The sequence below is a fragment of the Mobula hypostoma genome, chromosome 4, assembly GCF_963921235.1.
Source record: "Mobula hypostoma chromosome 4, sMobHyp1.1, whole genome shotgun sequence".
In the NCBI taxonomy this organism is placed as follows: Eukaryota; Metazoa; Chordata; class Chondrichthyes; order Myliobatiformes; family Myliobatidae; genus Mobula; species Mobula hypostoma.
Window position 1 is genome coordinate 198,025,276 of NC_086100.1, and position 27,940 is coordinate 198,053,215.

At 44.3% G+C, this 27,940-nt stretch overlaps 1 protein-coding gene across 1 annotated transcript in view; it reads left to right on the forward strand.

The window, feature by feature from the left end:
- The window catches only part of LOC134345861 (sideroflexin-5-like), a 271,312-nt gene that overhangs the window by 169,232 nt on the left and 74,140 nt on the right, over positions 1-27,940 (forward strand). The window contains exon 13 of the mRNA XM_063047176.1: positions 16,321-16,438. Coding sequence (XP_062903246.1) covers positions 16,321-16,438 — 118 coding nt within the window. The remainder of the gene's footprint in view (positions 1-16,320; positions 16,439-27,940) is intronic.

Genomic DNA, 27,940 nt, shown 5'->3' on the forward strand with positions numbered 1-27,940 from the left:
TTTTGGAAACACAAATCCTTTAAAGTAGAACAGACTAAAATGCTGAAAGTTTTTCTTTTTATAGTAATGAGCATGTTTATTAATTCAACGTAACAGTGAACACCTTTGCTAGTGTTTGTAGTGATAACATAGCTGAGCTGGTAAGGTCACGCTAAAGGATCATTAGACAATCTGCATGTGTGATAATGAGTTCCATAATGACATATTCAACAGCCATCTCTTTACTTCTTTTGACATTATTTTAATTACGGGCAAATGGTAGGAAATGAGCTTCTACAATGCTGGGACTATGAGCAACCATTGGTTAAGTAATGCCATGGTAGCATGGTAGTTCGCACAACACTATGACAGCTCGGGACATCAGAGTCCACAGTTCTGTCCCGGCATCCTCTATAAGCGTTTGTATGTCTTCCCCGTGGAACATGTGGGTTTCTTCCCGTTTTCTCCCACATCCCAAAGATGCACCAGCTAGTAGGTTACAAACAAGAGAAAATGTGCAGATGCTGGAAATCCGAGCAATGCACACAAAGTGCCGGAGGAACTCAGCAGGCTGGGCAGCATCCATGGAAAAAAGTACAGTTTCGGGCCGAAACGTCGACTGTACTTTTTTTCATGGATGCTGCCTGGCCTGCTGAGTTCCTCCAGCACTTTGTGTGTGTTGCCCAGTTAGTAGGTTAATTGGTCATCGTAAGCTGTACTGTGATTAGGCGAGGGTTAAATCAGTGGGTTGGTGAAAAGTTGCGTTCTGTATCTCTAAATAAATTATCTTCAAAGCTCAGTGTAAATTTATTATCAAAGTACATACATGTCAACGCATACAACCCAGGGATTCATTTTCTTGTGGGCTTTCACAGTAGAATAAAGAAATACAATAGAATCAATGAAAAGCTACAGCCAAGTACTGACAAGGAACCAATGTGCAGAAGAAGCCAATCTGTGCAAATAGGAAATAAATAAATAATATTCCAAACATGAGTTTAGAGTCCTAGAAAGTGAGTCCATAGGTTGTGTTCAGTGTTGTGGTGAGTGAGGTTGCCCACGCTGGTTCCGAAGCCTGATAGTTGAAGGTAATGCAGTAACCTGATGGTGAGGGATCTTGGGCTCCTGAACCACCTTCCAGGTGGCAGCAGTGTGAAAAGAGCATGGCCTGAATGGTGGGGGTGCTTGATGATGGATGCTGCTTTCTTGTGGCAGCGCTCCTTGTAGATTTGCTCAGTGAAGGGGGGGGGGCATTTTCCTGCGATGGACTAGGCTGTGTCCACTACTTTTTGTAGGCTCTTCCATTCTTGGCTATTGGTCCTTCTATACCAGTCTATGATGCACCCAGTCAGGATAGTCTCCAGTGTACATCTTCAGAGGTTTATCAAAGTTTTAGAGAACATGCCGAAACTGTGCAATCTTCTAAATTCCAGAAATGCACGTGCAAGGACAAACTTTACAGTCAGCACCAAATGAATGTGTCTCAGTCATGTATAAGTGAATGGTGACAAAATACTAAAGTCACCTACTGAATCCCATTAATGACTCCTGTGAAGTGCTACATTTTGGTAAAATGGATTAGGTGGCCACAGGTTACAAGGGATAATGGACCAGAGGAATCAGCTCACAACACAGATGAACCACAGAGTCATAGAAGGAATTAGAGTCATTTAGGGAACCTTAGTAATGAGAATGATTGAGGCTCTGGCCAAGGAAAATAGAAAGAAGCATACTTTGGGTTTAGGAGGTCAGAATTGAGTGTATCTCCTGATGTCTATAAAACAACTTAAGAATTCTCTTCAGAAGGAAATCAGGAGGACATTGAGATGGACCCATTAAGTAAGTTTATGGAAAATTCCAGAAGGTTCTATGTCTAGATTAAGAGTAAGATAATGGCTAGGGAGAGTGGGTCCCTTTAGTGATCAGCAGGCTGCCTTTGTCTTGAGCCACAGGATTTTTAACAAATATTTCTTCTTGGTGTATACTCAGGAGAAGATCATGGTTGCTTAAGAGATAAAACAAGTGGAGATGTTTTGGAGGACATTCATGATACCAGGGAGGAGGTATTTACAACTTTACGGAGTACTAAGGTGGATAAAACCACAGGGCCTGATCAAGTGCAATAATAGGGGTTCATACATCTTATCATCTTGTACACCTCTTTCAAATCACCTCTCATCCTCTTTCGCTCCAAAGGGAAAAGCTTATTCAACCTATTCTCATATGCTATGTTCTCTAATCCAGGCAGCATCCTGGTAAATCTCCTCCGCACCCTCTCCAAAGCTTCCGCAACCTTCCTATAAGGAGGTGACCAGAGCTGAACACAATATTCCAAGTGTGGTTTAACCAGAGTTTTATAGAGCTGCGACATTACCTTGCAGCTCTTGAATTCAATCCCCGATGAATGAAGGCCACACTATACACCTTATTAACCACTCTATCAACTTGTGTGGCAGCTTTGAAGGGTCTATGCACATAGACCCCAAGATCCCTCTGCTCCTCCACACTGCTCAGAGTCCTGCCATTAACCCTGTATTCTAGCTTCAAATTCAGCCTTACAAAGTGAATCACTTCACACTTTTCCAGGCTGAATTCCATCTGCTACTTCTCAGCCCAGTTCTGCATGCTGTCGATGTCTCATTGTAACCTACAGCAATCTTCTACACTATCCAGAACACCACCAGCCCTTCTGTCATCTACAGACTTACTAACCCACCCTTCCATTTCCTCATCCTAGTCATTTATGAAAATCACAAAGAGCAAGGATCCAACAATAGATCCGTGTGGAACACCACTGGTCACTGACTTCCAGCAGAATGCGTTCCATCTACAACCACCCTCTGTCTCCTGTGGACAAACCAATTCTGTTTCCACACAGCCAGTTTTCCCTGGATCCCATGCCTCCCGGCTTTCTGAGTGAGCCTACAACGGGGAACCATCTCAAACTCCTTACTAAATCAAATCAATCAAATCAAAATAAAATCTTTCAAACCAAACATGGAAACAGCCAAATGAGACAGCGTTCGTCTGGGGCCAAGGTGCAAAGACATACACACACATTCGAAATAAAACGAGAAAGGGAAAAAAAAGTTACATAAGAAAACAAATTTCTAGACCAAGACCCTGTGCGACAACTCCCGCAAATTGCTGGTTCCCGGCAGTCCAGCCTGTAGACACCACATCCACTGCTCCAGCTTCATCAAAGCAATTTGTCACTTCCTCAAAGAATGAAATCAGGCTCACAAGGCACGACCTGTCCCTCAGAAAGCCATGCTGATTATCCACAGTTCCATAATTTGTTGCTATGTTTCTAACAACACTATTGTCTGTGAAGGTCGTAGAATGCGTTAAGGAAATGGAAACCTGTCCTTCTTTACTAAGCGTAAACAAGCCTCGAGCCAAGGTGTAATAGATCACATGCCTGGCTGGTAGCAGTATTCCCCCCCACCGTATTGCCACTGTCGTGTTGTTGCACTGTATTGCTGTTTGGGTGTTTTGATGGATGCTTTGGAGAAACTCATCATATTTATAGATCAGCACTCCCCAGTAACATCGTCCAGGGTATAAAAACACTAGGCCCACTAGGCATACCACTAAGCACATCTTTCCCTCCTTCCCCGTCCTCCAATTACCGTAGGGACCAGTCCCTCTACATGACTCCTTTGTGAACTTATCCCTCCACGCTGATCTCTCTCCTGGCACTTATCCCTGCATGTAGGACAAGTGCTACACCTGCCCCTACACCTCCTCCCTCACCACCATTCAGGACCCTAAGCAGTCCTTCAACAGCTCACCTGTGAGTCTGTCAGGATCCTCTCCTGTACCAGGTGTTCCTGGTGCAGCCTCCTCTACATCAGTGAGACCTGACTCAGATTGGGTAACTGCTCTGTCAAGCACTTTGTTCCAACTGTCGCAAAAGGCAGGATCTCCTGATGGCAATCAACTTCAACTTGACTTTCCATTCCCATTCTGACATGTTGGACAATGGCCTCCTCTTCAGCCATGATGAGACCACTCAAAGTTCAATGTAATTTTTTTTCAACGTTCGAAGCAATGTGTCTCAGGGTGGAGGAACAACACCTCATATTCCATCTAGATAGCCATGAATATTGATTTCCTAACTTCTTGAAATTTCTGCCCCTCCATCTTTCTCACTTTTTCTATTCCCCATTCTCTTCTCTTCACCTACCATCACCTCCCTCTGATGCTCCATCCTCTCCCATCAGATTCCTTCTTCAGCTCTATACCTTTTGCACTTATGCCCTCCAAGCAACTTGCTTCATTCCCTCCCTCACCCACCTTTCCCCTCACCAGGTCATCTGTAAGCACGTACTCCTTTCCCTCCACCCACCTTCTTATTCTGGCTTCTGCCCCCTTCTCTTCCAGTCCTGATGAAAGGTCTGGGTCTGAAATGTCACCTGTTTATTCTCATCCATCGATGCTTCCTGACTTGCTGAGTTCCTCCAGCACTTTGTGTGTGTTGCTCAAGACTTCCAGCATCTGCAGAATCTTTTGTGTGTATAAAAACCCAGCCTGGACTGAATAAATAAAATATCACAGGTTTTGGAACCATAACTCCTAAGTGTAAAATGCCTTCCAAAGCTCCCCACCAAGAGCACACACTCTGAACATTGGTTTGTCTGTGTTCCTCATCATCTCCCTCCTCTGCACTTCAAATCAACTCTTACCGACGATGACAGACAGGGACAGAAATATTTGGGTCTTGATGTGAACCTATTTATACTTGGCTTTCCAGTTAAACACGGCATCCAATTAAGAAGGGGAATTGTATGTGTTAATTAGGTGCTTAATTGTGGCAGAGCCCCCCTTAATTAGGACCTTGTAATGACAGGTTTTTGACCTGGTCTGAGAGTAAGGCATGCTGGGTGTTCACACCTCAATTCTCCATCACTCATTACCTCAAATTGGTTCTGGCTTCGACCAAACTCACAGCTGGCAGAGCAGCAATTAAAAATCTCCGGTTTTCCCTTTTCTCAGTAATCTATTGATAGAACTTTTCTTTCAGATTTCATCCTTTAGAACATAGAATATAGACCTGTAAAGTGTAGGAACAGGCCCTCGGCCCACAATGTTGTGCCGAACCAGTGACGGGGGGGCGGGGGGGTGATTGATAAGTTTGTGGCCTGAGGTAGAAGGAGTCAATTTCAGAAAACCTACCACATTTATTTTTCAACATAGTCCCCTCCTACATTTACACACTTAGTCCGGCGGTCGTGGAACATACGGATCTTGAACCTCCAGAAAGTGTCCACAGCAGGGTGATTGATAAGTTTGTGGCCTAAGGTAGAAGGAGATGAGTTATACAGCTCTCGTTACATGCACATGCAGTTCAATGCTTTGAGTGATTATGCAGAAAGTTTGAAGTTAATAACTCATATGGGGTGATTGATAAGTTCGTGACCTGAGGTAGAAAGTGATGAGTTATTAACTTCAAACTTTCTGCATAATCACTCAAAGCGTTGAACTGCATGTTCATCTAACGAGAGCTGTATAACTCATCTCCTTCTACCTTAGGCCACGAACTTATCAATCACCCCTGCTGTCGACACTTTCTGGAGGTCCAAGATCCGTATGCTCCATGACCGCTGGACTAAATGTGTAAATGTAGGAGGGGACTATGTTGAAAAATAAATGTGCTAGGTTTTCTAAAATTGACTCCTACTTTAGGCCACGAACTTATTAATCACCCCTCGTACATTAGTAATCAAATGGCCAACTAAGCTAATCACTTCTGCCTACATAATACCATATCCTTTCATTTTCCTCACATTCATGTGTCAGTCTAAACATCTCCTAAAAGTCTCTAATGTTTCTGCCTCTACCACTACCTCTGGCAGCGCATTCCAGACACCCACCAGATTGTGTAAAACAACTTACCCCTCACATAAAATCATCAGGCCATAAGACACAGGAGCAGAATTAGGCCATTCAGCCCATCGAGTCTGCTGCACCATTCCATCATGGCTGATCCCAAATCCCACTCAAGCCTATTCACCAGCTCTCTTGCTATATCCTTTGATGTCCTGACCCATCAGGAAATGATCAACTTCTGCCTTAAATATACCCACGAACTTGGCCTCCACCGCAGTCTGTGGGAGAGCATTTTACAGATTTACCACTCTCTGGCTAATCCTTCTTACCTTTCGTCTAAAGGGTTGCCCCTCAGTTTTGTGTCTGTGCCCTCTAGTTCTGGATGCCCCCACCACAAGAAACATTGCTCCACGTCCACCCTATTTAGTCCTTTCAAGATTCAGTAGGTTTCAATGAGATCTAAATTCCAGTGAGTAATCCAGTCACATATTCTTCCATCTCACACCTGCTCATTTTCCCATTCTGATTCCCTTTGACCGTAAAGCTAGGAGGATTCCTGAGCTGTGTCAGAGGAGGGTAACTGGGTGGAAGCAGGCTGCTGTGCATATCTGAATGGGACTGGAAGAAATGACTCAGCCCTTTGAGCCCGTTAGTCAGGAATAGGGTAAGGTCAATCACCTGGGTTCATAATCCAGACAGTGGCCTCATATAGAGGTAATGGGTTCATAATGCTGAGTCATTGGTCAGACTGCCTTTGGAGTATTCTGAACAGTTTCAGAACAGAACAGCACAGTTCAGGCCCTTCAGCCCACAATGTTGTGCCAACCTTTTTAACTTAAACTCTGTTCAATTTAACCCTTCCCTTCTGTTTGTACAAAGCCCTCCATTTTTCTATCATTCATGTGCCTATCTAAGAGTCTCTTAAATACCCCTAATGTATCTGCCTCTACCATCACCCCTGGCCGCACGTTCCACGCACCCACCACTCTCTGTGTAAACAACCCTCCTCGGCCATCCCCCCTATACTTCCCTCCAATCACTTTAAAATTATTAGCCATTTCTGTCCTGGTAAAAAGTCTCTAGCTGTCCACTTGATCTGCCTGTTATAATTTTGAACATCTCTATCAAATCACCTCTCATCCTTCTTCATCCCATATCTGTGAAAGGGTGTGCTGGCATTGGAGAGGGTCCAGAGGAGGTTCATGAGAATGATCCCAAGAAGGAAAGGGTTAATGTATAAGAAGTGTTTGATGACTCTGGGCCTGTGCTTACTGGAGTTTAGAAGAATGAGGGGTGGGGAATCTCATTGAAACCTGTCGAATATTGAAAGATCTAGACAGAGTAGATAAGTAGAGGATGTTTCCTACAGTGGGAGAGTCTAGGACCAGAGGACACAGCCTCAGAATAGGAGGACATCCTTTGGAACAGAGATGAGAAGGAATTTCTTTAGCTAGAGAGTGGTGAATCTGTGGAATTCATTGCCACAGGCAGCTGTGGAGGCCGTCAATGGGTATATTTCAAGTGGAAGTTGATTGTTTCTTGATTGGTAAGGAGATAAGGGTTACCTTAATGTGCTGAATGGCCTAGTTCTGCTCCTATGCCTTATGATCTTCTTTTTGACTGCACATCCTCCTCCCCCATCTCCCCCGCCCCCCCCCAGCCCTCACAGTTCTACATTCACTGTCTGTCCCACGTGCCCTGACAAATCAGTTCAAAATCTCCCAAACAACACTCACCAGCCTCCTTACCAGAATGATGATGTGTCCAGTTCCACTGCAACTTGAAGAGAGCTGCCTGGTTAATGGCTTACAGGTCCCACCTAACCAAGAAATGATCCCAGTGATCCAGTTACTCCACACGTGTAGCCTGGGGATTTAACCCATCCTCCTTCACATAGACCGGCTTGCTCATGGCTTCACTAGTAATTCAGGGATTACCATTCGAAGCCAGCTCCAGCGGACTGGGTAGATAAGATCAACAGTGAGGTCCAACAGCCAGGAAGATGGTTCTGTAACACTTCATGGATTGCAAAGGACATTATGTGGCACAGAGGAAGTCATGATCTTCCACTGCAACCAAGTTCTGACCACTACTTGTACCACTGGACTGGACTCGTAAGGGTGAATGAGTGGAACCGCCCCAGTGCGAATGGCTTTTCCACTTTAAAATCTCTTCTGCAGAGGTCATCATCAGATATGATAGACAACCACAACCACCATCACATTCAAAGTCAACAACATAGGATCAGATAAGCAGTATTCACAAGAAGAATATAAATTAAACATGATTTTTACAAGAAAGTACACCAAAAACTGATCATTTTAGTGCAAAGTGATTGAAGTGTTCCTAAACTAGTGATTAGGGTTGTGATGGTTGGTTCAGGAACTGAATAGCTGAAGGGGAGTAGCTGTTCCTGAACCTGGTGGCGTGGACTTCAGGCTTCCATCTGGTGTAACTTATTCTCAGCACGGTCCTTCCACTGCAATGACCCCGAGATACCCAGTTACACCCATGTGACCAATTAACCTGGAACGTGGGAGCAAACCAGAGCACCTGGAAGAAAGCACAGGGAGAATGTAGAACATAGAACATAGAATAGTACAGCACAGTACAGGCCCTTCGGCCCACAATGTTGTGCCGACCCTCAAACCCTGCCTCCCATATAAGCCCCCACCTTAGATTCCTCCATATACCTGTCTAGTAGTCTCTTAAACTTCACTAGTGTATCTGCCTCCACCACTGACTCAGGCAGTGCATTCCACGCACCAACCACTCTCTGAGTAAAAAACCTTCCTCTAATATCCCCCTTGAACTTCCCACCCCTTACCTTAAAGCCATGTCCTCTTGTATTGAGCAGTGGTGCCTTGGGGAAGAGGCGCTGGCTATCCACTCTATCTATTCCTCTTAATATCTTGTACACCTCTATCGTGTCTCCTCTCATCCTCCTTCTTTTCAAAGAGTAAAGCCCTAGCTCCCTTAATCTCTGATCAAAATGCATACTCTCTAAACCAGGCAGCATCCTGGTAAATCTCCTCTGTACCCTTTTCAATGCTTCCACATCCTTCCTATAGTAAGGTGACCAGAACTGGACACAATACTCCAAGTGTGGCCTAACCAGAGTTTTGAAGAGCTGCATCATTACATCGCGACTCTTAAACTCTATCCCTCGACTTATGAAAGCTAACACCCATAACCTTTCTTAACTACCCTATCCACCTGTGAGGCAACTTTCAGGGATCTGTGGACATGTACCCCGAGATCTCTCTGCTCCTCCACACTACCAAGTATCCTGCCATTTACTTTGTACTCTGCCTTGGAGTTTGTCCTTCCAAAGTGTACCACCTCACACTTCTCCAGGTTGAACTCCATCTGCCACTTCTCAGCCCACTTCTGCATCCTATCAATGTCTCTCTGCAATCTTTGACAATCCTCTACACTATCTACAACACCACCAACCTTTGTGTCGTCTGCAAACTTGCCAACCCACCCTTCTACCCCAACATCCAGGTCGTTAATAAAAATCACGAAAAGTAGAGGTCCCAGAACAGATCCTTGTGGGACACCACTAGTCACAAACCTCCAATCTGAATGTACTCCCTCCACCACCACCCTCTGCCTTCTGCAGGCAAGCCAATTCTGAATCCACCTGGCCAAACTTCCCTGGATCCCATGCCTTCTAACTTTCTGAATAAGCCTACCGTGTGGAACCTTGTCAAATGCCTTACTAAAATCCATGTAGATCACATCCACTGCACTACTCTCATCTATATGCCTGGTCACCTCCTCAAAGAACTCTATCAGGCTTGTTAGACACGATCTGCCCTTCACAAAGCCATGCTGACTGTCCCTGATCAGACCATGATTCTCTAAATGCCTATAGATCCTATCTCCAAGAATCTATTCCAACAGCTTTCCCACCACAGATGTAAGGCTCACTGGTCTATATTTACCCAGACTATCCCTACTACCTTTTTTGAACAAGGGAACAACATTCACCTCCCTCCAATCCTCCGGTACCATTCCCCTGGACAACGAGGACATAAAGATCCTAGCCAGAGGCTCAGCAATCTCTTCTCTCGCCTCGTGGAGCAGCCTGGGGAATATTCCGTCAGGCCCCGGGGACTTATCTGTGCTAATGTATTTTAACAACTCCAACACCTCCTCTCCCTTAATATCAGCATGCTCCAGAACATCAACCTCACTCATATTGTCCTCACCATCATCAAGTTCCCTCTCATTGGTGAATACCGAAGAGAAGTATTCATTGAGGACCTCGCTCACTTCCACAGCCTCCAGGCACATCTTCCCACCTTTATTTCTAATCGGTCCTACCTTCACTCCTGTCATCCTTTTTTTCTTCACATAATTGAAGAATGCCTTGGGGTTTTCCTTTACCCTACTCACCAAGGCCTTCTCATTCCCCCTTCTTGCTCTTCTCAGCCCCTTCTTAAGCTCCTTTCTTGCTTCCCTATATTTCTCAATAGACCCAGCTGATCCTTGCTTCCTAAACCTCATGCATGCTGCCTTCTTCCTCCTGACTAGATTTTCCACCTCACTTGTCACCCATGGTTCCTTCACCCTACCATTCTTTACCTTCCTCACCGGGACAAATTTATCCCTTACATCCCACAAGAGATCTCTAAACATCGACCACATGTCCATAGTACATTTCCCTGCAAAAACATCATCCCAATTCACACCCGCAAGTTCTAGCCTTATAGCCTCATAATTTGCCTTTCCCCAATTAAAAATTTTCCTGTCCTCTTTGATTCTATCCTTTTCCATGATAATTATAAAGGCCAGGGAGCGGTGGTCACTGTCCCCCAGATGCTCACCCACTGAGAGATCTGTGACCTGACCCGGTTCATTACCTAGTACTAGATCTAGTATGGCATTCCCCCTGGTCGGCCTGTCCACATACTGTGACAGGAATCCATCCTGGACACACTCAACAAATTCTGCCCCATCTAAACCCTTGGAACTAATCAGGTGCCAATCAATATTAGGGAAGTTAAAGTCACCCATGATAACAACCCTGTTTTTTTTTGCACCTTTCCAAAATCTGCCTCCCAATCTGCTCCTCTGTATCTCTGCTGCTACCAGGGGGCCTATAGAATACCCCCAGTAGAGTAACTGCTCCCTTCCTGTTCCTGACTTCCACCCATATTGACTCAAAAGAGGATCCTGCTACATTACCCACCCTTTCTGTAGCTGTAATAGTATCCCTGACCAGTAATGCCACCCCTCCTCCCCTTTTTCCGCCCTCTCTATCCCTTTTAAAGCACTGAAATCCAGGAATATTGAGAATCCATTCCTGCCCTGGTGCCAGCCAAGTCTCTGTAATGGCCACTACATCATAATTCCATGTATGTATCCAAGCTCTCAGTTCATCACCTTTGTTCCTGATGCTTCTTGCACACATTTCAGCCCTTCTACCTTACTGTCTTTACACCATTTAGTCTGCTTCTCTTTCCTCAAAGCCTCTCTGTATGTTAGATCTGGCTTTACTCCATGCACTTCTTTCACTGCTTACACACAGTGGCGGGAATTGAACCTGAGTCACTGGTGCTGCAATAGCAAATGCTAAGTACTACACTGCTGTGCCTCCCATAGCTGCAATAAAGATGGCACAGCCCAGATAGTGGGGATCTTTGATGATGGATGATGCCCCTTTGAGGCAGAGCCTCCTGTAGTTGCTACCGATGATGGGGAGGGGTGTGTCTGTGATCTATTGGGCTGAATCCACTCAGCCTCTGCCCAATACATCACATTGAGGAGAGATTCTGCTCTTCCACGTAGTTTCTTCGACTCCTGTCTATCCCCATCACTACCTGGCAGTTGGTCAGTCACTGCAGGACCAATGATCTCTGAAGATTCTTTGTTTGCAGTTGAGGGAGCTCAAATGACCGGTCAAGATGACACAGGGCTGTGGTCTCTATCACAGCTCAGGATTAATTGTTTTAATAGATTTTCTAGTTTCATTGAATTGAATTGACTTTATTTCTTACATCCTTCACATGAGGAGTAAAAATCCTTATGTTACGTCTCCATCTAAATGTGCGATCATAGTAATTTATCATAATTTATAAACGAATAGAACAGTCAATGTAATATAGAGTACACTCAAATCAGCATGAGTTTGTCACTCTGATGGCGTGGTGAAAGAAGCTGTCCCGGAGCCTGTTGGTCCTGGCTTTTAGACTGCATTTCCCAGATGGTAGCAGCTGGAATAGATTGTGGTTGGGGTGACTCGGGTCCCCAATGATCCTACGGGCCCTTTTTACACACCTGTCCTTGTAAATGTCCTGATTCATGAGAAGTTCACATCTACAGATGTGCTGGGCTGTCCACACCACTCTCTGCAGAATCCTGCGATTGAGGGAATTACAGTTCCCATACCAGGCAGTGATGCAGCCAGTCAGGGTGCTGTCAATTGTGCCTCTGTAGAAAGTTCTTAGGATTTGGGGGCCCATACAAACTTCCTCATCCGTCTGAGGTGAAAGAGGTGCTATTGTGTCTTTTTCACCACACAGCTGGTGTATATAGACCACGTGAGGTCCTCAGTGATGTGGATGCCGAGGAACTTGAAGCGGTTTACCCTCTCAACCCCAGAACCACTGATGTCAATAGGGGTTAGCCCATCTCCATTCCTCCTGTAATCCACAACCAGCTCCTTTGTTTTCGCAACATTGAGGGAGAGGCTGTTTTCTTGACATCACTGTGTCAGAGAGATGACTTCCTAGCAGGGAGTTAGGGGTCTGGGATGTGGGGGAATTGGAGGATAGGCTGGATTCTAAGCCTTCACTCCGCATTCAAAGGCCAGCAACATGGTTGTTAGGCTGGCAGAGCAGTGGGGATGAAGGCTGGTGCCTCCCATCACCCACGGTCTGCAAGAATCAGAATTAGAATCAAGTTTATTATCACCGGCATGTGATGTGAAATTTGTTAACTTAGCAGCAGCAGTTCAATGCAATACATAATCCAGCAGAGAGAGAGAAAAAAAAAGTAAATAAATAAAACATAAAAAATAAACAAGTAAATCAATTACGTACATTGAATAGATTATTTAAAATTGTGCAAAAACAGAAATACTGTATCTTTAAAAAGGTGAGGTAGTGTCCAAAGCTATAAAGTCCATTTAGGAATCGGATGGCAGAGGGGAAGAAGCTGTTCGTGAATCGCTGAGTGTGTGCCTTCAGGCTTCTGTATCTCCTACCTGATGGTAACAGTGAGAAAAGAGCATGCCCTGGGTGCTGGAGGTCCTTAATAATGGACGCTGCCTTTCTGAGACACTGTTCCCTAAAGATGTCTGGGTACTTTGTAGGCTAGTGCCCAAGATAGAGCTGACTAGATTTACAACCTTTGCAGCTTCTTTCGGTCCTGTGCAGTAGCCCCTGCATACCAGACAGTGATGCAGCCTGTCAGAATGCTCTCCATGGTACAACTATAGAAGTTTTTGAGTGCATTTGTTAACATGCCAGATCGCTTCAAACTCCTAATAAAGTATGGCCACTGTCTTGCCTTCTTTATGACTACATCAATATGTTGGCACCAGGTTAGACCCTCAGAGATCTTGACACCCAGAAACTTGAAGCTGCTCACTCTCTCCACTTCTGATCCCTTCTATGAGGATTGGTATGTGGTCCTTCAAACTTACCCTTCCTGAAGTCTTAACAATCAGCTCTTTCGTCTTACTGACGTTGAGTGCCAGGTTGTTGCTGCGGCACCACTCCACTAGTTGGCACATCTCACTCCTCTACGCCCTCTCGTCACCACCTGAGATTCTACCAACAATGGTTGTATCGTCAGCAAATTTGTAGATGGTAGTTGAGCTAGGCCTAGCCACACAGTCATGTGTATATAGAGATGTATATGTGTATATAGCAGTGGGCTAAGCACACACCCCGTGAGGTGCGCCAGTGTTGATCGTCAGTGAGGAGGAGATGTTATCACCAATCCGCACAGATTGTGGTCTTCCAGTTACGAAGTCAAGGATCCAATTACAGAGGGAGGTACAGAGGCCCAGGTTTTGCAACTTCTCAATCAGGATTGTGGGAATGATAATATTAAATGCTGAGCTGTAGTCGATGAACAGCAACCTGACGTAGGTGTTAGTGTTGTCCAGGTGGTCTAAAGCCGTGTGAAGAGCCATGAAGATTGCGTCTGCCGTTGACCAATTGCGATGATAGGCAAATTGCAATGGGTCCAGGTCCTTGCTGAGGCAGGAGTGCAGACTAGTCATAACTAACCTCTCAAAGCAATTTCATCACTGTCGATGTGAGTGCTACCGGGTGATAGTCGTTAAGGCAGCCCACATTATTCTTCTTTGGCACTGGTATAATCATTGACTTTTTGAAGCAAGTGGGAACTTCTGCCCATAGCAGTGAGAGGTTGAAAATGTCCTTGAATACTCCCGGTTGTTGGTTGGCACAAGTTTTCAGAGCCTTACCCAGGTACTCCATAAGGACCTTCTGCCTTGCGAGGGTTCACTCTCTTTAAAGACAGTTTAACATCAGCCTCTGAGACAGAGGTCAGAGTCATCAGGTGCAGCAAGATCTTCACAGCTGTAGTTAAACAAAGTGTGCATAGAAGGTGCAGAGTTCATCTGGTAGTGAAGCATCGCTGCCATTCATACTATTGAGTTTCACTTTGTAGGAAGTAATGTCTTGCAGTCCCTGCCAGAGTTGCCGTGCATCTGATATCGCCTCCAACCTCGTTCAAGATTGTCCCTTCACCCTTGAAATAACCCTCCACAAATCATACCTGGTTTTCTGGTACAGGCTTGGGTTGCCAGACTTGAATGCCACAGATCTGGCCTTCAGCAGATGACGTACCTCCTGGTTTATCCATGGCTTTTGGTTTGGGAATGTTCAGTAAGTCTTTGAGGGCACACTCTCATCCACACAGGTTTTAATGAAATCAGTAACAACTGCAGCATACTCATCCAGATTCAAAGATGAATCCCTGAATACAGTCCAGACCACCGATTCAAAGCAGTCCTGTAGGTGCTCCTGTGCTTCCCTTGTCCAAACCTCCTTGGTCCTCACTGCTGCTGCTGCAGTCTTCAGTCTCTGCCTATGCTCAGGGAGTAGACGTACAGCCAGGTGATCAGACTTCCCGAAGTGAGGGCGTGGAATTGCACGGTAGGCATTCTTGATGGTGGTGTAACAATGGTCCAGTGTGTTGTTTCCTCTGGAATTGCAAGTGATCTGTTGATGGTAATTGCTTAATGATTTTTTCAGTCTGGCCTTGTTGAAATCTCCCAAAACAATGGTGAAGGTGTTAGGGTGTGCTGTTTCATGCATGTTGATCCCATTGCTCAGATCATCTAAAGCCTGCTTGACATTGGCCTGAGGTGGAATGTAAACTGCTACCAAATGACCCCAGAGAACTCCTGTGGTAGGTAAAAAGGACGGCACTTTACTGCTGGGTTTTCCCGGTCTGGTGAGCTGAATTGGGACAGCACTGATATATTCGTTCACCTAAAGAATTGATCAGTGTTTTCCGAAATCAGGGTTCCGTGTGGGCAGGAGGTTACTGGGGTCGGTGACCCAGTAGGTAGCAGAGTCGGTGACGCAGTAGGTACGCGAGTCAATGAAACCAGAGTCTGAGGCCTAGTGTTCGGGTTGGTACCATCCATGGGTCTGGAGCTCAAGCCTGGAGATTAGGTCCACATTCTACCCAGGATCCTCATTCAATGTCCTGGGTAGATATCGAAGTTCAAAGCCTGAAGGTTGATTGGAAATCCAGATCGAAGCACAATGGTCAATCAGATGTCCACTTGGAGCCCCAAGTCTGCGAATCTCTGCGAGTCCACTGGGGATGTCAAAGGCCCGATGTCTGTGAACCTATGAGTCTCCTGGAGGTTGAAGGCTGAAGACAGACTGTCCTGGGATTAGAGGACTGTACTGTATATGTGTATGGCTGCTTTCTGTGTTGGTCTGCCGAGCACTGTGGACCAACTATGCTGGTGCTGGAGTGTGTGACAACACTTGAGGAGTGCCCACAGCACATCCTTAGGTGTGTAGGTTGTTAACACAAACATAACTTTGTAGATAGGGTTATTGCAAGCAGGCTTTTTTTTTCTGAGGTTGGGTGAATCATGGGTTAAGGATGAAAGGTGAAATGTTTAAGAGGAACACAAAGGGGAATTTCTTCACAGAGGGTCATGATTGTATGGAATAGGCTGCAGCACAAGTGATGAATACAGATTTAATGGCAATATTTAAAATAAGTTTGGATAGGTATGTGGATGGGAGGGGTATGGAGGGCTGTGGTTTAGGTGCAGGTCGATGGAACTAGGCAGAGTAATAGTTTGGCATGGAATAGATAGACTAGATGTTGTGTTCTATGACAAATGATGCATTTTATTGCATGTTTCAATGTACATGTGATAAATAAATCTGAATGTGAATCTGAGAGGAAACAGTGGGGAAAACCTATCCTGTCCATATTTAGTGAGATGAAGGGCAGAAAGGGTCATACTTACCTCTCTTTCTTTCTTTTCAGAACACGGATGCTGAAAGCATATCCACGACTGACTCTTCCACTGCATAGCCTCGTGTGCCTGGCTGCTTTTGGATTTGCACTGCCTGTTGCCATCAGCCTCTTCCCACAGACTTCAGAGGTCAGTAGGTATACAGTAAATACATTTCTCTGTTTTTCATTGGAATGGCTCATTAACTTATCTGGAAAGTGGTCTCCTGACACTTCATCTGCATGTCTATTGGAGTCGTCTACTATACCTACTGCTCCTGGGGCGGCCTTCTCTATATTGGTGAGACCCAGTGTGGACAGGGAATATGTTTTGTCCAGCACCTTCGCTCCATCCACAAGAAACAGGAATATACGGTGGCCAACCATTTAAATTCCACTCCCCACTCCCATTCCAACATGCTGGTCCATGTTCTCTTCTACTGCCACGATGAGGCCACTCTCAGATGGGAGGACACCTCATATTCCGTCTGGGTAGTCTCCAACCTGACAGCATGAACATTAATTTCTCTAACTTCAGGTAATTTATCTCCCTTCCCCTTTCCTCTTTTTCCACTTCACGCTCTAGTTCTCTTCTTACCTCACCTCATCTATCAGATTCCTTCTTCTTCAGCCCTTTACCTCTTCCAGCTTCAAACCCACCTACCTTCCCCTTCACCTGGTCTCACCTATCACCTGTCAGCTTGAATGCCTTCCCCTCTCCTCACCTTCTTATTCTGGCTTCTTTGCTCTTCCTTTCCAGTCCTGCAGGGTCTTGGCCTGAAACGTCAAGTTTATTTGCCTCCATACATGCTGCCTGACCTTAATTTCATGTTCTTTAGCTTTATTGACCTTCGATAAGGGGAATAGTTTCCTCTACTCTGAACTATGATTCTCCCACCTTCTCCCAGAAACCTTAGCCAACCCCCACCCTTACCAATCAAGAACCTTCCCCGCATATCTTCTTTCTCTCTCCCACTTTAAACCTGTGTCTTTTAGTATTTGACATTCCCACCCTGGGGTGAAACTCTGACCATCTCACCCTGCCTTTTCCCCACTCATACCCTACCTGTGGTAAGCAACACAGTTGTACACTTTCTCCCTCACCTAGTCTCATCTGTCACCTGCCAGTTTGTACTACTTCCCCTCTCCACACCTTCTTATTCTGGCGTCTTCCCCCTTCTTTTCCAATCCTAATGAAGAGTCTCAGACCAAGCTGTCAACTGCTTATTCCTCTCCATGGATGCTGCCTGACCTGACTTTGTGTGTATTGCTCTGGGTTTCCAGCATCTGCAGAATCTCTTGTGTTTGTCTCCAAGATATGATCTGTCTGTCTTTTCGAAAAGTGTTATTCTCTTTCACAGAATAGTCCATTGTCGGCAGGGCCATTCTAGCAACCAGAGCGTCATCCATGTGCACACAGGAGTTCTGAAATACTCTTGCTTCTTTCACTTCAGTTTATGTCAAGGGCTTGCTCCAGCAATGGAGTGTCAATTTCCTGCAGTTCTCCACTAGTTACTGTGTTAAACATGTGCCCGTTCAGGAGAGACGGTTGACTGGGAGAAAAATGAGTAATTTTCATTGTGTCAATTTAAATATATATCATCGTATTTAGTCAGTTTCTATTTTAATATTTGAAATTATTTAAAATAATTGTTACATGGTTAATAACTTCTTCCCCTCTGCCATCTGATTTCTCAATGTACTTTGAACCCATTGAACTTTTTTAAAATGTCTATGTTTTTTTCACTGCTTATTTAACTTAACTATTTTATATAATTATAGTTAGGTATTATAGTTATGGGTATATAATAGTCATAGTCATAGTCATACTTTATTGATCCTGGGGGAAATTGGTTTTCGTTACAGTTGCACCATAAATAATTAAGTAGTAATAAAACCATAAATAGTTAAATAGTAATATGTAAATTATGCCAGGAAATAAGTCCAGGACCAGCCTATTGGCTCAGGGTGTCTGACCCTCCCAGGGAGGAATTGTAAAGTTTGATGGCCACAGGCAGGAATGACTTCCTATGACGCTCTGTGTTGCATCTCGGTGGAATGAGTCTCTGGCTGAATGTACTCCTGTGCCCAACCAGTACATTATGTAGTGGATGGGAGACATTGTCCAAGGTGGCATGCAACTTGGACAGCGTCCTCTTTTCAGACACCACCGTCAGAGAATTATAGGTTTTATATAATTATAGTAAGTTGTGGGCATGCTATGTTGGTGACAGAAGCATTGCAATACCTGTGGGCTGCCCCCAGTACACCCAAAGTTCAATGTAAATTTATGATCGATGTTAAGAAATGTCAGCCTATACAACCCTGACATTCATTTTCTTACGGGCATTCACAGTAAATGTCTGCAAGAAAATGAGTGTGTGCCACGGTAGTGTAACAGCTCGCCCAACCACAAAGTAGGAGTGGAGCATCGGAGTTCAGAGTTCAAACCCGGCATCCTCTGTAAGGAGCCTGTATGTCCCCCCTTGTGGAGTGTGTGAGTTTTCCCCAGGTGCTCCAGTTTCCACACACAGTCCAAAGGTTAACTGGTTATTGCAAAATGGTCCTGTGATTAGGATACGATTAAATCAGGGCTGTCGGGGATTGCTGGGGCGGTGTGGCTCAAAGGGCCAGAAGGGCCTCCTCTGCACTGTATTGCTAAATAAATAAATAAATACAAGAAGCACAATAGAATCAATGAAAGTCCATACCCGACAGGACAGACAAACAAACAGTGTGCAAAAAACAACAAGCTGTGCAAATACAAAAAAAAAGGGAAAGCTTTCGACAGAATTTTCTTCAAGGCTTAAAAAAAAATCGTCCAAACAAAGCTCATCAGTAAACATATACCAAAGGCAATAAACACTTCCACTATACCCATATGAGTGTATTCTTTGGCATATATCTTGGGCCAAAACGGATCTAGAAAATTTACAAAGAAAAATGAGAACTGAAATGACAAATTTTAGAAAACACCATGTACACTCGAACACAGTTAGATTAACACGACCTAGGACAGAAGGAGGAAGAGGAGTAACAGTAACAGACATAAAAAAATTACACAGGCCGTAAAAAACTTCTAAGGATATATTTTCATCAACAAAAACAGGATTCAGCACTCCACACGAGCATATGCAATTCTGATAAGAAGTACACACCACTAAACTTAAATGAGGGCACAACTCAGAAAAACGAAGAAATTATCACTATAGAAGAAAAAGTTAACCAATGGAAGAGCATAACCCTCCATGGAAGACATCCCCATGACCCCATGATCTGAGCAGGGTAGATGTCAACAAGGAAGTGTCAAACGCCTGGCCGAGAGTTAGAGATCTCTTCCCTGCAAGGGAAGGGCTCCTCATAGCAATACAGAACCGCGTGGTTAACACAAAAAAAATCAAAGATGTATTGAGATAAAAGACCAACAAATTCAAAATGATAAATGTAGAAAATGCTAAGAGAAACCAGAAACAATCCAACACATTACAGGATCCTTTAGCAGTTTAACACAATCTGATTACTTACACAGGCACAATCAAGTGGCAAACACCATTCATCAAAAACTTGCTTTAAAATACAAACTCATAAAAGACACCATGCCTTACTATAAATACAAACCTGATCCAGTTTTAAAGTCAGAATCCTACAAATTATATTACAGCAGATCCATTATTACAGGAAAGACAATCCATAATAACCATCTGGATATAATATTACAGGAAAAATAAGAAAGAACAACTTACTTAATAGATATAGCCATTCCAAACACATAGCATGCAGAAATCAATAAATGAAAAACACCAGAAAAATGTTGAATTAAAAGAGGAAATTGAGAGACTATGGAACATGAATAGGGTATACCTTGTCCCAATAGTAATATCTACAACTGGTATCATCCCAAAGTCACTACACAATATCATTAAACAATCAGGCCTACACAGCAATATATGTAAATATTTATGTATATTTATGTAAATCTCCAGAAAGCCACAAAACTAAAATAATCCAAAAGTTCCTAGCAATTGAGAAGTGAGTGTGCTTGGCTATGTCCTTTCCAGCTTGAGCTGAGAGAAAATAATAATAATAATAATATTAAATAAGAGAAGCTTGGACAGGTACATGGATGGCAGAGGTATGGAGGGCTATGGTCCCAGTGCAGGTTGATGGGACTAGCAGTTTAAATGGTTCGGCATGGACTAGATGGGTTGAAGGGCCTGCTTCTTATTTTCCTATGACTCTTCTGTGACTCTAAGTAAGCAGTAAATATCGAGAACATGAGATGATGACATTCTCAGACTGTGTTGGTCGTTGATGCAAACGATGCATTTCACTGTATGTTTCAGTGTTCCAATTCACACGTGACAAATAAAGCTGCAGCATAAGAGGAACAGATTCCATTTTTGTGTGGTGTGAAGGGTGACCAGTACCCATGGAGCTGTAATCCATGATAAGAAATACCACAGAGTAGGGAAATGACCACAGTGGTTCAGTGATAGCACGATGCTATCCATCTAACCTGCTATGGTTCAGTGATAACACGATGCCATCCATCTCACCTGCAGTGGATTATTGCAGGGCACAATTAACCAGAGCCTCTGATGAAACCTTGTTTGCACATTGTTCAGAGAAAAGGTCACTGTCTCCAAGACTACAGCTGTGACATACCACCTGAATGAGCTTTTTCAAAAGACGCAAGTATTAATGACCTCTTTCTATTTATTTTGCAAAGATCCTGCTTTTAAGTTCTGTGACCAACCTCCAATGGTTCTTGGGTGGCATGGTAGCGTAGCAGTCAGCATAACGCTTTGCAGCACCGTCAGGGTTCAATTCTCACCGCTGTCTGTAAGGAGTTTGTACGTTCTCCCCATGACCACGTGGGTTTCCTCTGGGGTGCTTCGGTTTCCTCCCACAGTCCAAAGACATACCGGTTGGTAGTTCATTGGCCCATGATTGGGCTAGGATTAAATTGGGAGATTTGATGGTGCAGCTCGAAGGGCGGAAGGGCCTATTCCATGCTGTATCTCAATAAATAAATAATTTGATAAAAAGTAAGATCCAGGTTCAATTCCCACTGCTGTCTATAAGGAGTTTGTACGTCTCTCCTTGACTAAATGGTGTTCCTCCAGGTGCTCCGGTTTCCTCCCGCATTCCAAAGATGTACGGGTTAAGATTAGTAAGTGTGGGCACGCTATATTGAGGCTGGAAACATGGTGACACTTGCAGGCTGCTCCCAGCACATCCTCGGACTGTGTTGGTTGTTAACACAAAATGACACATTTCACTGTAAGTTTTGATGTTTCCATGTACATGTGAAAAATAAAGCTAAACTTTTTATTTTATCCATTATTGCTATAAGTTTGCCTCTGATCGACATGGCCCCTGTTCATCAATTGACCAACCAGTCAACACTGATAACCACCGACTCAATTGTACCAATGAAAATCTCACTGCTGCAGTATATCAACTGCACTTGTCTCTCCATCACTCTGATCCAACTCACAGCCAGGAGGTTCTGGATCCTGAGCCATGAGTTTCACTTACATCACTTGGGCAATTTAAATAAGGAATAATGTGAGCTAGTCACAGGCAGATCACGGTATAGAATTAGGATCTGGTTGTGCAGAGGAAGGGCATGTTGGTGAGAAACACATACAAATGCTGGAGGAACTCAGCTAGTCAGGCAGCATCTGTGGAGGGGAATAAACACTCAACATTCAGGGTTGTTTATAAGTAGTTATGATGTCAATCTAGATGCCTATGAGGACATCAGAGGTTCATAATTTCTCTTCCCTCTTACTTTCCAGTACTGATAAAGAATTTCGGCTGGAATTGTCAACTGTTCATTCCTCTCCTTCGATGATGCCAAACCTGCTGAGTTCCTCCAGCATTTAGTGCCTATTGCTCAGGATTTCCAGCATCTGCACAATCTCTCGCATGAATGCAACTTAATCCAGTTTCTCTGTCTGCAGATGCTGCCTGGCCTGTTGAGTCACATAGAACATAGAACAGTACAGCAGAGAAACAGGCCATGTGGCCCACGATGCTGTGAAAACTAATGTGTTAAGTTGTGGCAGCTGAACGTGCACAAAATGGAAGGATGTGGATATTGTGCACAAGAAGGGATTAGCTTAATTGGCCATCTGATGACTAATTTAATTGGTTTGGCACAACATTGTAGGCCAAAGGGAATGTTTCTGTGCTGTACTGTTCTATGTTCTGTAATACAGAGGTAGTACAGAAATCATGAAGGACTTTTGTAGAGGCAAGCAAAATAAAATCAACACTACCAAGGTAGAGAATGAATTTCTATAAAATGTATGTTGAGATTAGGTGGCGGGGTGGGGGGAGATATGTCTCCACCAAAGGAGGTGTAAAATGCTCCATAAGACCTTAAGGCACAGGAGCAGAATTGGGCCACTCAGCTCATCCAGTCTGCTCCGACGTTCCATCATGGCTGATCCTGGATCCCACTCAACCCCGTACACCTGCCTTCTCACCACATCCTTTGATGCCCTGACTGATCAGGTCACCATCAACATCTGCTTTAAATATACCCACAGACTTGGCCTCCATCGCAGTCTGGCCGAGCATTCCACAGATTCACTACTCGCTGGCTAAAAAAATTCCTCCTTCCCTCTGTTCTAAAAGGTCATCCCTCAACTTTGAGGCTGTGCCCTCTAGTTCTGGATACCCCAACAGAGGAAGCATCCTTTCCGCATCCACCAATCTAGCCCTTGCAACATTCAGTAGGTTTCAATGAGATTCCACCCCCTCACCCAGATTTTTCTAACTTCCAGCGAGTACAGGCCCAAAACATTCCTCATATGTTAATCACTTCTTTCCCAGAATCATCCTTGTGAACCTCCTCTGGACTTTCTCTCCAATGATGACACATCCTTTCTGAGAAAAGGGGCCCAAAACTGTTGACAATACTCCAAGTGCAGCCTGATTCGTGTCTTATAAAGGCTCAGCATTATCTCCTTGTTTTTATATTCTATTTTACTTGAAATAAATGCCAACATTGCATTTGCCTTTTTTAATACAGACTCAACCTGTAAATTAACTTTCTGGGAGTCTTGCACAAAAGTCCCTCTGCACCTCTGATGCTTGAATTTTCTCCCCATTTAAATAATAGTCTGCACTATTGTTCCTTTCACCAAAATACATTATCATACATTTCCCAACACTGAATTCCATCGGCCACTTTTTTGCCCATTCTTCCAAATTGTCAAAGTCCTACTGCAATCACACTTCTTCCTTTGTATCATCTGCAAACTTTACCACAAAGCCATTATTTCCATTATCTAAATTATTGACAAACAATGTGAAAAGTAATGATCCCAATACCGACCCCTGAGGAACACCACTAATCACTGGCTGACAATCCAGAAAAGGCCCCTTTAATTCCCACTCGCTTCCTCCTGCTTGTCAGCCATTCCTCTATCCATGCCAGTATCTTTCCTGTTACGCCACAAGATTTGTCAGGCAAGATTTTCCTTTGCAGAAGCCATGCTGACTTTGACTTATTTTTTCATTAGTCTCCAGGTGCCCCGAAATAATGAACTCCAACACTTACCCAACCACTGAGGTTAGGCTAACTGGCCGACAATTTCCTTTCTTTTGCCTTCTTCCCTACTCAAAATCTGGAGTGACACCTGCAGTCTTCCAGTCCTCCAGGACCATGCCAAAATCAAGTGATTCTTGAAAGATCATGACCAATGTATCCATTATCTCTTCAGCAACCTGTCTCAGGACTCTGGGATGTAGTCCATTTTGTCCAGGTGACTTATCCACCTTAAGGCCTTTGAGTTTTCTTAGCACTTTTTCCTTTGTAATAGCAATGGTACTCACTCCTGCTCCACTGTCTGATATTCTCCCTTCCCTCTACTGGCAGTCACCCATTTATCTGTCTCCTGCAGCCTTGGGGTGACTACCTTCCTGTAGCAACTGTCTATCACTGCTTCACTTTCCCTAACAAGCTGAAGGTCATCGAGCTGCACCTCCATTTCCCTGATATGGTCTCCAAGAAGCTGCATCTCGATACACCTGGTGCAGATGTGACCATCGGTGAGGCTGGAAGTCTCCCAGAAATCCCACACCTGTCATCCAGAGCAGAACACTTGCTCTGTAGACATACCCCCTATTCTGTCAAGACTTAAATAAGAAATAAGGAATGAACTTACCTACTTACTTTGCCTCCGCCTGTTCTTGCTGAAGCCATTGAGCCAAAGCCTTACTACTCTGCCTCAGACTACTCCGATGCCGACTGCTCCCACAATGACTGCTCCACTAGGTGGTACCTCTCTTTTATACAGACTGGATTTTTAAAGCTCTTTGCCGTGTCTGCGCAGGAACGCTTCTGTCGCATCTCTGCAGTACTCAAGTCAATGACTCCCATCGAAAAACTTCCTGCTTTTTAAAGCTCTTCACTGGACCTGCACAGGAACGATTCTGTTGCGTCTGCGCAGTACTCCAACCAATGTAACAATCAACAGCTTCCTTTACTAGCCTGCAGGTCACCCTTGAGCAAGGTGTAGCACCTGCTTAGACCCCTCTTGCACCCCCCCCCCCAATCAGGATCACGTGAAGCCATGGAAGCAGGTGGTGGATGCTCGTATGAGCAGCTGGTGCATGTCACCCTGGTTACCCGATCACTGACGCCAGGCAGACAGTCTCTGAAGAGAATTGATAATGGCTGGGGTCACCCATCTTGTAAAGATACTGCCCGGAAGAAGGCAATGGCAAACCACTTCTGTAGAAAAATCTGCCAGGAACAATCATGGACAATGGAAAGACCATGGTCACCCATGTCAGACAACAGGAACAATGTTGAGATTAACTAACAGGTGACTAGATGCTGGAATTGAGAGCAAAATACACTCTTCTGGAAACATTTAGTGGGTCAACGAGCATCTGAGGAGGCAGGTAAGTATTCGACATTTTGGGTCCAGAGCCTGTATCTGGGCCAGTGAATCAAGTTGCTCTACCAGACCTTGAAACCATCAGTCAGGATACATTCATCAATCCATCTGTAGAAGTTTTATGGCAGAAGCTCAGATAGTGACAAGGAGGTGTACAGGAGCGAGATAGATCAGCTGATTGAATGGCATTGCAATGTAAGCAAGATCAAGGACTTGGTTGTAGACTTAAGGAAGGAGAAGTCGGGGGAACATGCAGCAGTCCTCGTTGAGGGATCAGCAGTGAGCAGTTTCATGTTCCTGGGTGTCAAGATCACTGAAGAACTATCCTGGGCCCAACATATTGCTGCAATTACAAAGAAGGTGAAACAGTGGCTATATTTCATTAGGAATTGGAGAAGATTTGTTGTGTCACCAAAGAATCTCGCATATTTTTGCATATGTACTGTGGAGAGCATTCTAACTGGTTGCATTATTGTCTGGCATGAAGGGGCCACTGTATGGATCAGATAAAGCTGCAGGAAGTTGCAAACTCAACCATCTCCATCATGGGGCACACGTACCAAGGACCTTCAAAAGAGGATGTCCCAAAAAGGTGGCATCCATCGTTAAGCACTCCTGTCACCGAGGACATGTCCTCTTGGAGTATTGTCAACAGTTTTGGGTCCCTTATCTCAGAAAGGATGTATTGTCATTGGAGAGAGTCCAGATGAGGTTCACCAGGATGATTCCGGGAATGAAGGGGTTAACTATGAGGAGTGTCTGGCAGCTTTTGGCCTTTACGCACTGGAATTTAGAAGAATACGGGGGGATCTCATTGAAACCTACAGAATGTTGAAAGGACTAGATAAACTGGATGTGGAGATGATGTTTCCTCTGGTGGGGGTATCCAGGATTAGAGAGCACAGCCTCAAAATTGGGATGACCTTTTAGAACAGAAGTAAAGAGGATTTTTTTTAGCCAAAGAGTGGTGAATCTGTGGAATGCTCTGCCACGGACTGTGGTGGAGGTCAAGTGGATCGTATATTTAAAGTGGAAGTTGATAGATTCCTGATTGGTCAGGGCATCAAGGGATATGCTGAGATGGGATATGGTATGGAGTTGAATGGTATCTGGGATCAGCCATGGCAAATGGCGGAGTGGACTAGATAGGCTGAATGGTCTAATTTTGCTCCTATGCCTTATGGTCTTATGGTCTTCTCATTGCTACCATCGAGGAAGAGGTACAGGTAACATTTTAGGAACTGCTTCTTCCCCTCCACCATCAGATTTCTGAACAGTCTGTAAAACTTTGAACACTACCTCACTAATTTTTTTGCTCATTATTTGCACTACTTATTTAATTTATATATGTCTTCTGTAATTTATAGATTTTTATGTATTACTGTGTAGCCGTGTTTTGGGTCCAGGACAGGTCATCCAATATATTAACACCCAGGAATATAAAGGATATACATCCTAGTGCCCTGAAAGAAGCAGCTGTAGAGATAGTGAATGCATGAATACCATTTTCAAAACTTTCACTGATGTTAAAATGATTCCTACAGGTTGAAAGGTTTAAAATGTGACCCTACTGCGCCTTAGTAAACCAGCCCACATATTCAAAGGCTCCACTCATCCCAGACATTATCTCTTCTCCCCTCTCCCATTGGGCAAAAGATAGAAAAAGCTGAAAGCACATACCACCCGTCACACCAGACTCAAGGACAGCTTCTATCCCGCTGTTATCAAATTGTTGAATAGACCTCTTGTACGATAAGATGGACTCCTAGCTTCACAATTACCTCATTATGATCTTGCTTTCTGCCTGCTCTGGCCTTTCTCTGTAACTGTAACACTTTATTCTGCATTGTTATTCTTTTACCTTGTTCTACGTGAATGCACTGTGCAAATGATTTGATCTGTACAAACAGAATACAAGACAAGCTTTTCACTGTATCTTGGCACATGCGACAATAATAAACAAATACCAGTTTCCAATACTATTTAAAAAAGAAGAGAGAAAGAAAGCAGGAAGCTACTGAACTGTGAGCCAGGAATCAGTCAGGAAAATATTGAGTCCAAAATAAAGGATGCAGTATCAAAACACTTAGAAAATAACAACATGACTGAGCAGAATCTGCATCAATTTATAAAGGGGAAATCATGTTAAACTCATCTAATGCAATTCTTTGCAGAGTAGGCAGCGCTGCTGTCTGTAAAGAACTTGTACTTTCTGGCCGTGATTACGTGGCTTCCTCCCACATTCAAAGACGTACAAGTAGGTTAATTGGTCACATGGTGTAATTGGGTGGTGTTGCAGCAGTGATAGGGGACTCTATAGTTAGGGGGTCAGAAAAGCGATTCTGTGGTCGCAGGAAAGAAACGCGGATGGTAGTTTGCCTCCCAGGTGCCAGGGTCCGGGATGTTTCTGATCGCGCCCATGATATCTTGAAGTGGGAAGGAGAACAGCCAGAGGTCGTGGTACATATTGGTACCAATGACATAGGTAGAAAAAGGGACAAGGTCCTGAAAACAGACTACCGAGAATTAGGAAAGAAGTTGAGAAGCAGGACCTCAAAGGTATTAATCTCAGGATTACTGCCTGTGCCATGTGACAGTTGAGTATAGGAATAGAATGAGGAGGAGGACAAATGCGTGGCTGAGGGATTGGAGTAGGGGCAGGGATTCAGATTTCTGGATCATTGGGACCTCTTCTGGGGCAGGTATGACATGTACAAGAAGGACGGGTTGCA